This window comes from Echiichthys vipera (genome assembly GCF_963691815.1).
Source record: "Echiichthys vipera genome assembly, chromosome: 2".
In the NCBI taxonomy this organism is placed as follows: Eukaryota; Metazoa; Chordata; class Actinopteri; order Perciformes; family Trachinidae; genus Echiichthys; species Echiichthys vipera.
Genome location: NC_139827.1, coordinates 19,014,958 through 19,030,511, shown reverse-complemented (window position 1 = coordinate 19,030,511; position 15,554 = coordinate 19,014,958). Strand labels below are relative to the sequence as shown.

Here is a 15,554-nt window from a genome sequence, read left to right as displayed (position 1 = left end):
AAAAAATTGTTGTCGATCAATTTTCGATAACTGAATCCGTCAATGAATTGTTATGTTTTCAGCTCGGGTAATTTTTGTATAATTCATTACTGAGCCTGACAGGCTAAACTCAGGGCAGCTAAAATCAACCTACATTGTAATCACAACGCAGGTCTCGCGAGAACATACGACAGTTGAATTTAAAAACAGGCGGTAGCCTGAGCGGCAGTATTGCGGGAAGAAAACGGACGTGAAGGTATTTCTATGATTCAGAATTAGTTAAATTACGTCGTATAATATAATATCCGCTTTAATGTTCCGATAAAGTGTGATGTTATGTGTCTCTAGGGGAATTTTATCCCGTACGACATTGCTAGGTTACGTTGTTTTTCCTGCCCTTGTTTCAGTGGGAGTCGGTTGGCTCGAGGTGGCGCTTTTAGCTAAATTTAATGAGAGTTAAAACGGTTAAAACCTTACTGGAGGTAACTTATTCGTTACTGCGAGCAAAGATTGCGGCTGTTTGACCCATTCTGCCTTTTCAATTGGATTTCTGTGAAGGAAAGATGACTGCAGACAATGAAATGGACATAAAAGAGGCGTTTCAGCGCGCGCAGAAGGGCCACAATAACAAGGCGAAGCTGGTTGCGAGCCTAAACAGCCGCTACAACAAGGTGGGTGCTGCTGTGGTGATATTATGTGAAGCTGTTGTGGTGATATTATGTGAAGCTGTTGTACTCCCTACCACTATTTAAGGAAGCAGTCCGATTATTTAATTAAGTACAAATACTACTCTTATACCACACCGTAAAAAATACTGTAACAAAAGTAAAAGACATGCGTTGAAAATTGTACTTTGTGAGAAATATTAAAGTACTCTATGCAGAAACATGTCCCCTGTGGCTTGTTGTTGCGACTAATTATAATTTTCATTATGGATTAATCTACTGATTGTCTCCATTATTGATTGATTGTTTGGAATATAAAGACTATCTATATATGTATTGAGAAATGCCAGAGCCCAAAGTGACACCATCACAATGTTTTTGACATGTAAAAAACATGATCACTCACAAATATTTAGAGTGAGTGTTCATAATTCGTCCTTCACGCACAAATGCACTTCAAGTTTAAAAAGAAGAAGAAGAAGGAAATGCAAAATAATTTATAGTAGAAGGGTGTCTTTCAACCACAGCGCAATTCAAAGTACATTACTTTAAGACAGAGGTGTCCAGTCCATGGAGAGGTACTGTCCTGCGTGTTTTAGGTTTCTCTCTGCTCCAAAACACCTGATTCTAATGATGTGGTTGTTATCAAGCTGCTGAAACTTGTCACAGGTTTGATAATCATTATACTGAGGTGTGTTAGAGCAAGGAGAAACCTAAAACATGCAGGACAGTGGCCCTCCAGGCGCAGGATTGGACACCCCTGTTTTAAGACATGGTATAGGCCTATAAGAAACACAAGGCAATATGAAAAGACATAAATAGGATTTAAAAAATCTAAATTGGAAAAAAACAGAAGAATAAGAAATGCGGTATGATGCAAGGATTGATTTAAATAAATAGCCCCAAATATAACTTCATAAAAAGAAGTGGCAGGTGCTTTGTTAGGTTATCGTTTCTGTTTTGAAAGAATATTGTCAAAACTCATTATTTGGTTTTCACATATTGACTATCTCCTGGTTTTTAATCCCTTGTCACCTGTTATTGCTTACATCCTCCATCTCCTCAACCAGCTTGAGGACAAGACACTGTTCCATGAGGAGTTTGTCCACTACCTGAAGTACGCAATGATTGTCTACAAGCGTGAACCTGCAGTTGAAAATGTCATGGAGTTTGTTGCGAGGTTTGCCGCTAGTTTCCAGTCTCCAGCTAAAACAGAGGAGGCAGAACAGCAGCAGGAAGATGAGGAGGAGGAAGAAGATGTTGAGGATGATCATCCATTTTTGAGTTTCATCTTCAACTTCCTGTTGGAGGTATAAACATTGAGTGCATGCACACTGTTGGAGATCAACTTTGTGAAAGACTTTGTGTGATGTTTATCATTTGTAGCAACCTTAAAGTTTTTTTTAATGCTCTCTACTTTTCATACATTGATAACAATAACCTTTCTGACTTTGTGATTTATTTGTCTGCTGTCTCTTAATCAGATTTTTGTCCTGTCCCTTCTGTCTCCACTCTCCTCCTGTTGGACATCTGTTTGTCACATCTACACTTTCCTTTGGTGTGCAACCCCCCTTTCCTCTTTCACACTTGTCCTCCTTCCTTTGATTTGTGTCCACTCTTTTCGGCCCCAATCCTCTATTGGACCGTTGCATTTTTTGCTTTCCTTTCTCTCAGTCTCATAAAGTCAGTAGCCATGCGGTGCGTTTCCGTGTGTGCCAGCTGATCAACAAGTTGCTGGGCAGTATGGCAGAGAATGCCCAGATAGATGACGACCTTTTTGATCGCATCCACCAAGCTATGCTGGTCCGTGTCACTGACAAGTTCCCAAATGTGAGGATTCAGGCTGCTTTGGCCATGACGCGTCTACAACAGCCAAAGGATCCTGACTGTCCAACCATCAACGGTGTGGATGCTTTTTCTATCCCTACCTACTTTATTTTTGATTTGATAGAACACACTCGAGAAAATGCAGAAAATATTCTAATTACACAAGTTGTCGACTAGATTTTGAATGCTTTTGTCCTTTTAGAACGACATGTTTATCAGTGTTCGACTGTAAAATGTGCCGCTTATAGTACATTTCTTTGATAACCCTTCATCGATATGAGTGGGTGTTCCCCGCTCACTTCATGGCCTTTTATTCTTATTATTCTTTAACCACCACTCTTAAAAGAAGTTTTTGTTTTGTGTGATTTGATATGCATGTTTTTATATCTTTCTCATTGTCATTGGCTCTCTAACTGTTTAATGCTCTGTTTCTTACCACTGTTCAGCGTACATGTTGATTCTGGAAAACGATACTAATGCTGAGGTGCGACGTGCAGTTCTTTCCTGCATTGCAATGTCCCCTCGCACCCTCCCCAAAGTACTCAAACGCACCCGGGACATCAAAGAGAACGTCCGCAAGCTAGCCTACCAGGTAGTCACAAATCCAATCAAATGATCCGGTATAAATGTATGCACACACATGCAAAAGTACATCTAAAACATGCTAAAGTTTTTGTCTTGATCTGACTTTACGCTCATTCTTGTTAACCATTGTGAATTGTGGTTTAAACTTTCTATCATTGTTTTTTGTCTTAAGGTTCTGGCTGACAAAGTTCACATTAAAGCTTTGACTATCGCACAGAGAGTTAGTCTACTGCAGCAGGGACTCCATGACGCCTCAGGTAATAATGATTTATGTGCATGTGTATTAGGGGTGGAACGGTTCACAAAATCCACTGTCGGTTCATATCGTGGTTTTGGGGTCGCGGTTTTCCGGTTCGGTTGTTTTTTTTTCTTTTAGATTCTAAAAATACCATTTATCAGATCTGTAGCCTAATAATTAGATTATTTTTTAATCTGATATTCTTAAGGAAATGTCATGCAATCATGAAAAAAACTGAAATAATGAGACCGGAAATACAGTGACATAGGAGTGCATACAGTATATTGTCTTTATTTTATCAATGTAAATAGTAGTCATAGGCCTCAAAGTGCAACAAGCTTGTCAAAAACAATCCTTGCTAAAGGAACAATCCTGTTAACCAGAGGTTTACACTCAATTAATGGACTAAAGTAAAGTTTGAGGCTCTTGTCCTTTACATGAGTATTTTATTTACATGCTACTTTATTCTTCTGCTCCACTACAAATCAGTGGAAATATTCGACTTTTTACTGCACTACATTTATCTGATTACTTTAGTAACTAGTTACTTTACAAGGCTTTCAAGCACATATGAAACATTAGTTTATTCATCAAAAACTGGACTGACAAAAAGTAACCTAACATAAATGCTGAGTAGCAGGATTTTTATGAAATTGCCATCTCAACGTATCCTCTTTCCACTCAGATATGGCTGCAGAGTAAACACAGGCTTCACAGAGACAGAAACAAAAACTTCTCTGGTTACCTGACGGTTTTCTGAGTCAACTTTTCTTTTTTTCAGAGTAGAAAGAGACATTGATGTGGTGATTTAACCACAGATTTAACCAGACAGAAACGATTGAGAACAACAACAGAGCGGAGCTTAGCGAGCTGCTGCCAAAAGGATTCAGAAACCTACGAAGAAGAGTGTAGAATGAGCCTGCGTAGCGAGGGCGTGCGAAGCGTTGTGGCCGTGTGCCTACAGGGAGCGCGGGGAGCAAGTCTCCTAGCATGCTGGGATTTGATGCGCTGAGACGTAGCGCTGGGATGGACAAGAGAGAGGACAGCGGTCATGAAGACTTGCGCTACGTTGCACCTCATAAACCGAACCATGACATGCGTACCGAACGGGACAGATTTTTTCAATTCAATTTTATTTATAGTGCCAAATCATAACAAAAGTTATCTCAGGACACTTTACAAACTAGGTAAAGACCACACTCTATGACTTATTTATGATAAACATAGACCCAACAATTCCCCCAAAACCTTCCCTATTACAGGCAGGAACGTCAGACAGACCCAGCTCTGTGGAGGACGGCCACCTGTCTTGCCCGGTTGGGGAAATTGATGATAGGCGACTCATTTCTCGAGGATATGAGAGAGAAAAGGAAGGTTAGATATAGGTCTATAGTTGGCTTGTACCTCAGGATCAAGACTGGGCTTTTTAAGAAGAGGTTTAATTACAGCTACTTTAAAAGACTGGTACATAACCTGCTGATAAAGACTTGTTAATCATATCTAATACAGGAGTGCTAACTAAAGGTAACACTTCTTTAAGTAACCTAGTTGGAATAGAGTCTAGGAGACAAGTAGAGGGCTTTGATGCTGAAATAGTAGATGTTAATTTGTTAATGTACGACAAGTAGAGGGCATTTCAATAAACCGTTCCACCCCTAATGTGTATGTGTGGCATTACTTCTCAAAACAAGTACATGCGGTTAGGGCTGGGCGATAAAACAATATAAATCGTTAAACCAATGTCTCTTACAGGCTATATTTTTTCTATGTGATTTCTATTGAGATGTTCTGATCCTTGCAAAAGTAGGGTTTACCATGTGGTTATTTCATATCTACTATTTATTTGATGCAATATATATATATATATATATATTTATTTATTGGCATGTAAGATTTTAACCATATTGCCTGGCTCTACTTGAACTTTCAGAAAGCAAAATATTTCAATTAAAGCTGCAAAAAAATTATTTTTATGTCAGTTATCTGTGCATTTATTGTATTAACTGTTTAGTCTATGACATGTCAAACAATTATGAAGAAAGAAGAAATGCTTTTCAGTGCCTGTGTTGAGGCCTTTAAATATTTTGTTTTGTCCAACCAGCAGTTCAAAACTCAGATTTATTATTATTTTTTTTTACAATGATAGAGCAGAGAGAAGTGCACATTGTCACACTGGGGTAATACAAAAAGGAATTTACGGCTGGCTAAAGCAAATCAGGGTTCAACACTAACTTTTAAAAGTGGTAGCCAGGCTGGTAACCAGGCATCGGCTTTGATTGCTGAAACTGAAGATATGGTTGCCCTTTTTAGTCAAATTATATTTGGAGTAGTTAAAATACTATGCAGCTACATATCAGCCTAATAATTATATGTGATATTAAAGTTTTCGTTCTGGTTCTTTGTCTGTTGTATCAACTTTGCACATCCGCAGTCAACGTAATTTGCTTCACCGCTGTCTCTAAAACAAATGCCTGCATGCACTAAAGTAACGCACATCCTGTTGCCAGGTTCTGGTTCTGACTGTTACAGCAATATTTAAATCACTAATGCAACAAATATTCAAACAAAAAATTTGAGTTTCGCTGTCCCTATTTCATATGTTAAAAAATGGTTAATACTGATGGCAAAGGGAAAAAATTGGTTGCCAATTTCTGGTTGCAAATTGCAATCTGGCAACTGTTAATCTTGCAGCTATTAATCTTGAATACATTTTCTGTCCATCAAATGATTGTTAAAGCTCTAAATTCCATTGTGTCCATTTTAATATGTCTGGCTGTGTGTGTGTTGTAGAAACGGTGAGGGAGGTGGTTTGTACTCGCCTCCTGCCGTCCTGGATGCTTCGGCTGGACGGTAACTTCATAGACCTGCTCCACAGGCTGGATGTAGAAAACTGTGCCCAAACAGCTCTGGACACACTGAAAGCCATCTTCAACAGTACATCGACTGAAGATTTGCTTCAGAACAGAGCACAGCTCGACAACAGGTACACTTCAAACTCCTTCTCTCTGGTTCTCACACCCTGTCACATAATAAATCAATTGTCTGAAGTCAGAGATTATGTGTGTTTTCAACAGGAAGCTGATCCCAGTGGAGACTCTGTCTTGTGAGAATGTGCTTTACTGGAGAGCTCTGTGTGAGTTCATTAAAGCTAAAGGAGACGATGCTGATGAAATGCTGGAGCAAGTATTACCAGATGCTGCCACTTATGCCGACTACCTCTGCGAGTAAGAGAATCTTACCTGGATTACATTTGTTTTCTTGCTGTCACTCCAGATCAGTAGCAACATACTCTACAGATTGATTGATTCTTGAAGTTGAAGAGGGTTTCACACGTTTTCAAAAATCCTGTCCTTCGTCCAAAACTATTAAAAGTTTATCAAAAGTTAAAGGTATAATATAAAGTATTATGCAATAAAACAACATATAAACTAATACAAAAGTATTCCCTCTCAATCATCACTTATGACCCACAAAATTTAGACAAATCAAGTAGCTATCTTTCAAAGTTACAACCTTTGTACCAAATTCCCTCTTTTTGTTACAGCTCCTCCAGCAGCTCAGAGTGGAGACACAGTATGAGCTGGCTCAAAGACGGATTCCTGACTAACTAAAGGCTGTGACTTTAAAAGATATTTACTTTGATTTGTCTAACTCAGTCCACCGAAGCCTCATATCAAAGTCAGATAAAGTTTTGATATATTTTTGATTGTCCCCATCACTTATATTGAAAGTGCTTTTGGATCTTTGAAAAGGAGGAATTATTACAAAAAAAACTTCATGTTGTTCATATGGGCACCTGACTACTGTTTTAAGACATACATGAAAATTGTGGACCCATATTAACTAGTTAATGTTATTTCTTTGTGATGCTCCAGCAGATGCCTAACACAGTTGCCATGATCCATGACGTGGCGTTTATAAAAAAAGGACAATCCCAGAAAAACAAGGCCAACAATTTCTGTTAATGCTCAGTGCCTGTAGTGTGAAATGCTGCTTAATCAAACTTGATAATACTTTAAGTGGCATGCTTCACATTTATCTGCTCATAAAATACACTTAACATTAATGTGAATGTTTTAAATAATTGACCAGTTGCAGGTTGGTATAGATCACTCAGTGGCTTGCTGATAGCTGAAATGGCGGGTGTAGCTGCGGCTTGTAGGTAGCGCTGGCGCAGTGTTTAGTTACCTACAGTGTTGCAGTATTACATTTATTATTATTGCTATTTTTTCTGAGATGTACCACTGCGGTACTGGTACCTGAAGACAGCATCATCTGACTCTCCCTAAGAGCTGTTGTATTATATGTGTTTTATGACTCTTGGCTCTGCCTGTTGCAGATATCTGAAGGCAGTCCCTTTGCTGTCAGAGGAACAGCGGGCTGACTTCAATCAGCTGGAGCTGGTCATGACCAAGGAGTTCATCTCCCAGCAGCTCATCCATCTCATCGGATGTCTGGACACCAATGAGGAGGGCGGCAGGTAAGATGAAGAACTGAGTTGAGTTGGTAAAATGATTAACCTATATTGATGGAGGGAAAGAGGCATTAACAAATTCCCCTTAACACACACGTGAACATCACCCAGTAGGCAAGGAGTGGGAAAGTACTGAGGGAGACAGAGGGAAAGATGGACAGAAGCCAGCTTTAAATGAGGATTGAACAATGATGAAATGATAAATTTATAATTAAAATAGTTGCTGATTAATGTTCTATAATGGACTAATAAACTCATCCACTGAAAGCTTTGAAAGCTCAGGTATCGTAATCGACTTCTTTATAGTGCAAGCTGATTAGTTGGTTAAAGTAAATATCTGGTAAGATGATGTTGAGGGAAGGATGTATTAAAATCCATAACATGAGTTCATTTAGTCTGGATAGACATAAATAGTGTCTTATTTTTTTGCCCAGGCCTGTTTTGCTTTGCTCGTCAATCTCCTTAATTTCTTCCAGTTTGCCAAATATTATTGTCTGTTGTTGAGGTGTTTATAGTTAGACTTGTTACATTGTCTGTTTGTAGGAAGCGTGTGTTGGCTGTCCTGCAGGAGATGTTGGCTCTTCCCCAGACTCCCTCCTCCTTGGTCTCCCTTCTCACTGAGAAACTCCTCACCCTCATTTCTGATGACCACAGACGCATACAGACTGTAAGTTACAGTTTACACTTAAATCTGGACTTGTCACTGCTGTAAATTCAGTGTCTTACGCTACTAATGGTCTTTTGTTTGAGATGTCACCAAATAAAACTGATTTTCCATTGAGATTGATGTCTAAATTATCTGGCTTTGTATTACACAGATGGCAGAACTCATCTCAGATGTGAGGGAGCCCATCATGGAGGCCAGTCAGCCAATGAATGAGAACATGAGCCGCCGGCAGCAGATCCAGGTGGGCAACACTCTGCCAACTGACAGCTCCCAGAAACAAATTAGATTCAGTCATCCTTTCAAAATACCCTACTGTGTTTTTTTCTTTTTCTTGGATGATTGGAAACACCTCTTACTGGTTCACTTCTAGTTTGAATTATTACAAAGCTACAGAAAGACTGATTGCTACAAACAGATATTTAGGTTTCCTTTATTATGAATGAACCCAATAACTAAATATATCAAAGGTTTACATATTATAAAATTGAGATAACAAACCATCCTTTTTTTTTTTTGTGTTTTTAGTGTTCTATATAAATTGCCTCTGTTTCTGTTTGTGCATCCCTCTGTGCCTCCAGCTGGCACATGATTTGTATTTGGAGGCAGACCGTGTTTTAAGTGTGGTGGAAGGTACACATCATGTATGCCAATCTGGTCTTTGCCGGGTGTATCCAGGTCCAGTAGTTTTCCCTATTTAACCTCAGTGAGACTCAGTGTTTCCTACAGTAGGAACACAAATAGGCACAGAGGGATTGCTCTCAACTTAGTTTATTCTCAATCTTTAAACAAGCACTGAAAGTATGAAATGTTACGTCTATATCTACGTATATGTCAGCAGAACCACAGAGAATATTTTTCACTGGTTACCCATGCCAGTCTATAGGTTAATTTGCATATAAGGTCACACTCCGATAACGGCTTCTTTGGCTAGCAGTCAGAGGTAATAGTTGCTGAGCAAACTTTCAGAGGAGCGGCCTGTCACTAAAATAAACTGGTCCACCTTTTAAGGTCAATCCAGTGAGCCTGTGCCTTAATTGTCACCACCTTTGGGGCCAACCATTCACTTAAATCAGGTTGCTATCAAGACACAGGAATTTGGGTCTTTTAAAAATGATTCACCCACTGCTTGACTACATACTCACCGTCACATGAATGCTTGCTCGTTTTCTGCCCACTTAATCGATGCACAGAACCAGTTACTTTTTAAAGAGGTCTGCTACTTGTACAACATAAAAATACATTTTAAAAAGCTTCAGATGCTTAGACCTGGTGGGGACCGAGCTTGCAATACACTGGCAGAAACCCTGCAGCTCCGACCACTAGACAACTTTAACCAACGTAAAGCTAACGTTACATTTTAGTTTTAAATTAGTTAGTTACCGGTTAATGGATGTCTCACTTTCAATATCAAAATTGACCAAAACTGACATTCCTACTTGAAGACTAAACGGCTGCAGAGGAAGTCAGTCTTTACCCAGGTTTATAACTTCCATCCCTTCAGTGCACCTACATTCTCCTTCCTTCAGTCAGTAAAGGCAAAGTAGGCTCTAGAGGTTTGTCATCTGGCCCAGAGCCCCAAGTGTTGTTGTTATTCCTGTAAATGGAGGTGCAGTTGCCCATCTCAACAGTCAAGTCAACCTCTGGAGTGTATTTCAGCCATGGAATGACTCACCCCTCTTCTGTTTATGTCCCCATCTCCTCCCCTCCAGCTAGCAGAGGTGAAGGTGCTTATCTTGGAGGCTAAACAAACCCTGGAGGACTGCATCACTGCCCAGGATTTCAGCCGTGCTGCAGAGCTGAAGGACTCTATCACTGAGTACGAGAATCGCAGGAACCAGATCATTCAGGAAACCGAGAGCAACCAGCTGACCGACAAGGAGATCCCCACTGAGAAGGTACATGACCACACAGGAAGCACCGCCTCTGTGTCTTTACATGTCATTCAATATCAGTTACCCTGTGTAGTTTAGGAAACTTTCCATCCAGATTAAAGTGAGGAAAGGTATTGATGCCTTTTGGTTTTCTTTTTCAGAATGACCCGGAGACTCTACTGAGGTGTCTAACAATGTGCGCAGAACTGCTGAAGCAGATGAGCATCAAGACACGAATTGGTCCAACTATAAGCGCCTTAATGTCCTCACTGGTATGAACACTACACACATTATCATATTTTTCACTTCAGCGTTACAGTTAATGTACAGAATACGAGCTCCAACTGGATCTTTACAAATGAGGAGTATCAGAACCAGGTTACCTGCTATAGTTTTGGTTCACCCATATTTTTATTGACATGTCTATGTTCCCTCATCTGATTGGACGGCATGAATTTTCAGTACCATACCTCAAAGTTGAAATATGCTGCATTTATCATTCAAATGTATATTTTTAGTTGTCAGTAAGGGTAATTGGTTTATGTACACCAAACCATATATAATTCATCTTTATACAGACACACACATGGATGCATATTATGACTATCAGCTGCATACTAGTGTAAAATTATCCAATGTTGTTTCAATGCTGCTAACTTTGGACCACCTCGTCTCTGACTGCAACCATTTCTAAAAAAGTTTCTGTTAAAAAAAAATCTTATGTCTTATGTTGTTGCTTAGCTTTTTATCTTGTTAAAATTGAAGTTATTTATTTTACAGGTTTTTAAAAGCCTCTTGAGGAAACCTTTGAATTGCTTTAATTATTTGCTTGAAAAAATTGCGGTATAGAGTGAAGTAAAGTTGGTTGATGTTGCTATTTTCTCCATCTCTGTCAGGTCCTACCCAGTATAGCAAATGCTCACCCTGCTGTCCGTAACATGGCCGTGGTGTGTCTGGGAACATGTACTCTGCACAGCAAGGATCTGGCCAAAACCCATATGGTCCTGCTGCTGCAGGTAATGTTATACCTTTTGTCTTTCAACATCCTTTCACTCAAAAAAAAAAAAAAAATCACATTGAAAACTGTGGAGATATCCACCTGTGTAAAGGGAAAAAATAAGCAAACCAAAAATGCAGACATGAATTACGTACTGCCAGTACTGAATTGTGTGTGTTTTTAGATTGCCCAGCTGGACGAGGTAAAGATCCGTATCAGTGCTCTGCGGGCGATCATCGACCTGCTGCTGCTGTTTGGCTTCCAGCTGCTCTCTGAAACAGCTGCCACTCAGACAGCCCCGCACACCCAATCACCAGACAGACAGGAAGACGCATCAGTGACCGAGGAGAAGGGAGATGTACCAGAGGACACCGCACAGAGTATACTTGTGATGCTTTCAGAGTTGCTGGACAGTGAGGTGAGGTTGAGGGTGAAATGGTTACTTAAAAAAAACAGGAGCATGTGTTTTAGTTTTCTTGTATACAACCAAAGACTGTTCTATTAAATGATGTGTCTGTTCAACATTTTCAGGTGTCTGACCTGCGTACAGAGACGGCAGAGGGCCTGGCCAAACTAATGTACACTGGTCGTATCTCTAGTGCCAAGATGTTCTCCCGTCTGGTATTGTTGTGGTACAATCCTGTCACTGAGGACGACACCCGGTTACGGCACTGCCTCGGCATCTTCTTCCAGCTCTACGCCCGCGAGAGCAGGTCACACATGCACACATACACAAGCAATGAGACATGTGGTTATTTAGTTTATTACACCTGTTTTTTCCCAATCCTTCCTATTATTAGTATGACAACTTTTCTTGGTGAAGTTATTAGTTATGCAAAATAAACAAATATGGAGTGTGTCTTCGTGTTTATTAGGGCTCACCAGGAGGTCGTGGAGGAGGGCTTCCTGCCGACTGTTCGGACTCTGGTGAATGCTCCAGCCACCTCTCCACTAGCTGAGGTGGATATGAACAATGTGGTCGAGCTACTTGTCGAGCTGACCCGTTCAAGTGCACTTATTAAGCCCTCAACTAACACCGAGGTAAGAAACATCTGTCTATTATGGTTTCTTTCTATTGGCTGTGGGTTGAGGGCAATATGCTGAAAAGCTCAAATACATATTAAACTTCAACACGGTGTAACAGTCTGCAGTTTTTTATCTTGTATGCTTCAGTTCACATTAGAGCATGCAGAGCTTTGAGTCACTATCGTTTGAGTGAGTTGATTTTCCTGAATGCATTTGTCTTTAGGTGTGCGTCCATGACTACTTGGCGGTGCGTTTGTGTGGGGAGATGTTGAAGGACCCAACAGCCCCTGAGGTGCGTCTCTATGCCAAGACTCTGAGCAACCTGGAGCTCAGCAGAGATGAGACCGTGAGGAAAGACCTGCAGACCCTGCTGCAGGAGCTTGTACAGGTACATACAGACACAGTGACACAGAAGAGTCTACAGCAGGTAGCAAGTACAGGTTGTACTTTGACACATCAATGCTAACATGCTGATGTTAAGCAGGTTTTTAATGTGTACTATGTTAGCCTAATTGGGTTAGGTTTGTCAATTTATGATCTGAGGCGCGCATGTGCCTAAGGTCGGTATGTGAGAAATGCTGACTTAACGTCATGAGGGACACTCAAATTACATTTTGAGCCAGTTTTAATGAAATTTGATTTGGTCTATCCATATACACATTTATTTAGGCTCATTTCAGTCTTGATGTATTTATTCCCATTTAAAATCAACAAAATTACCTTTCTACCATTTTATTACACTTTATTTTGAACTAGTTTTAATTAAATTAGTTTTGGTTTCAATTTCTATATACACATCTGATAAAATGTTGATTTTATTTACTCAATTTATTATTATTTTTTCAATCTACCTCCCTTTTATGTTTCAGTCATCTATTAGTTGTCTTAAATATAAACGTCTTCATGGATATGACATAACGTGCTACGTTAACTCCAAGACAGAAGTACTTTTCGAATGATGAATTTAAGTTAGATAACGTATTATGTTACCATTCAGGATGTAGTTACTCGCCGAACGAGCTGTCATCAACCTTTTTTTCCGCCCAACTGGCGTCAAAGGTTCTCACCTCCAGGTATTGTTTCAGTTAAGAAAATAAAAATTGAATTTGTCCATTATACTTGAAATACCAGGTCCTATGTGGTTTGTTAAAAGTGGTGTAGCCATAGCTTGCTGTACATACGCACCTCAGATTGCGCAGGTGCCTCAGATTGTGCGTTGACAAGGGTGCTGCTAGTGAGGCTAAGAACACAGCATGTTTCATGTATCTATATATCTGCCTCTTGAAAGGCTTGATGTTTCATTTCTCCTCTTTCTAAACTTATTTTCTTCAGGGGGTGAAGGATCGCATTTGTCTTCGTGCTCTGGAGAAAATGATTTATCAGCTAGTGGACTCAAAAGAACAGGCCGAGCTGCTCAGCGCCAGTGCACTACAGCCGTTGGATGTCAATGCAGATGGTAAGAATGCACACAGTGACAGTCTGTAGAAAACACAACCTGACATCCCATTGAGCATCCCTAACAAATGTAGCCTTCTCTGTGCCTAAGTAGATTTAAACCACACGTTTGTGACTCTTCCTGTAAAAGGATTATGTCTTATTACCAGAATTTTGCTAAGTGGATTAAAATGCCTGTACATCCCATTGAGTGTCTGTCAAGGCAAGAATACAGCTGCACACAGGAACTGCAAAAATGTGAATTTTCTGCCTCTCTCGACAGAGGCGGCACCAGACGATTCATCTAAATCTGCCAAGAGAGGCAAAAGAGGTAACACAGGTTCTGTATACTCATCTGAAACTGCAGTTGTTCATCATGCCATTATATTTTTAGAGCTCTTGTATACCTGAGTCAAGGAGTTGACTCAGCACTGTGAAGTAACCTGAGTGTTTGTGTGCATAGGTCAGAGGAAAGTCTGCACAGCCAAAGGGGGCAGAAAACCGAGCAGGAGGGCAGAGTCATCAGAAGAGAGGTGAGTTTTCAGTTGAACTCAGTCAGCACATATGGAAACAAGACGACGTCCCTTACATATATCTATGATGTACGCATGATTTCATACCATCACATTCTGATATTCATCTGCTACTTTTTGTTTTGGCCACAGTGATGGAGAAAATGTTCCAGAGCCAGTTTCGGTGGTGCGTCCTTCACGGAGGGCCAAGACTATAGCTCTAGAGAAGACAAAGCTGGACCTCAACACCCTCATCAACCAGGAAGCCAATGTGTCGTAAAAACCAGGTTATCAACATTTCAAAAAAAAAAAGTGAATTGGTTACTTTTAACTTGTTTAATGACTCTGGTATTATATATTTTCACAAATAGGTTTGTAATGGAGCTATTTACCTACTCTTCTATAGCAAAAGAGGAAGCCAGTAAATGTAACTGTATCTTCTGACATAGAGCCCTTACCAAAGGGGTCACATCTTTATATTGTCACTTTGCCTCTTATTTTCGTATGTTTTAAGTTTTGTCATCTTAATCATTAAAGTGAAAAATGTCAATAAAACTTGTCTCTTCTCATTATCATGAAAACCAGACCAGTGGTCAATATATAAATAGTAAATAATATTGCTCGCTGGTTATTTCAAAAGAATCTTTATTGTTCCAATCAGACACCTCTTTGTTGCATCTGTAATGGACAGTATAAAAACACATGACGAAATATACAACAGATGTTTAGCACCAGGTTCTTCCAACAGAGCTGATAACAAGACTGGGCCACCCCACATCCCTCGCGTTGAAAGGGCAACCATAGTGACATACATACAAGGGTAGTCAGACACACAGTACACACTACAAGTTTTGACCTACAGCCTTCTAACATGATACTGACCCAAGATTAGTGTTAACCGATCATCTCTCTGGCCTCATCTATTACATGGTTGATAAGCAAGAGCAGTAGACCTCGCTGAGCCCCAGTGGAGGTAGGCGTCTCTCGCTGCAAAAACAGGACTTCTAGGGAAAACTCAACAGCATCACATTTCCCACCTGCATTTAAACTGCAAATAATGCTAGTACATTTACGATAAAAACAATTAAATGTTATAACAATTAAGGATCTGTTATTTTAATGCTTCATTGAGGGGAATAAAGCAGATGGGGGGGGGGGGGGGCACAAAGTTTGAATAGCAATATCCTTTAAGATCACATTACATGGATGGGAAGACCTGAAGTAACATCCCAGGCCATACGTACTTGTGTACATCCATTCGTCTGTCAACAATAAAATA

General features: G+C 40.0%; 1 protein-coding gene across 1 annotated transcript; it reads left to right on the top strand.

The window, feature by feature from the left end:
• The first annotated feature begins 537 nt into the window (after window positions 1-537).
• On the top strand, window positions 538-14,653 carry ncapg (non-SMC condensin I complex, subunit G). Its single transcript, XM_083924427.1, has 21 exons — window positions 538-650; window positions 1,715-1,954; window positions 2,319-2,547; window positions 2,918-3,063; window positions 3,229-3,313; window positions 6,085-6,277; window positions 6,369-6,518; window positions 7,634-7,774; window positions 8,312-8,435; window positions 8,587-8,676; window positions 10,145-10,330; window positions 10,468-10,578; window positions 11,203-11,322; window positions 11,488-11,721; window positions 11,835-12,016; window positions 12,179-12,344; window positions 12,553-12,717; window positions 13,662-13,785; window positions 14,047-14,094; window positions 14,227-14,296; window positions 14,429-14,653. Exons 1-21 carry the CDS (start codon window positions 543-545, stop codon window positions 14,553-14,555), a joined length of 3,039 nt encoding a protein of 1,012 aa, XP_083780553.1. The 5' UTR covers window positions 538-542; the 3' UTR covers window positions 14,556-14,653.
• Window positions 14,654-15,554: the final 901 nt, after the last annotated feature.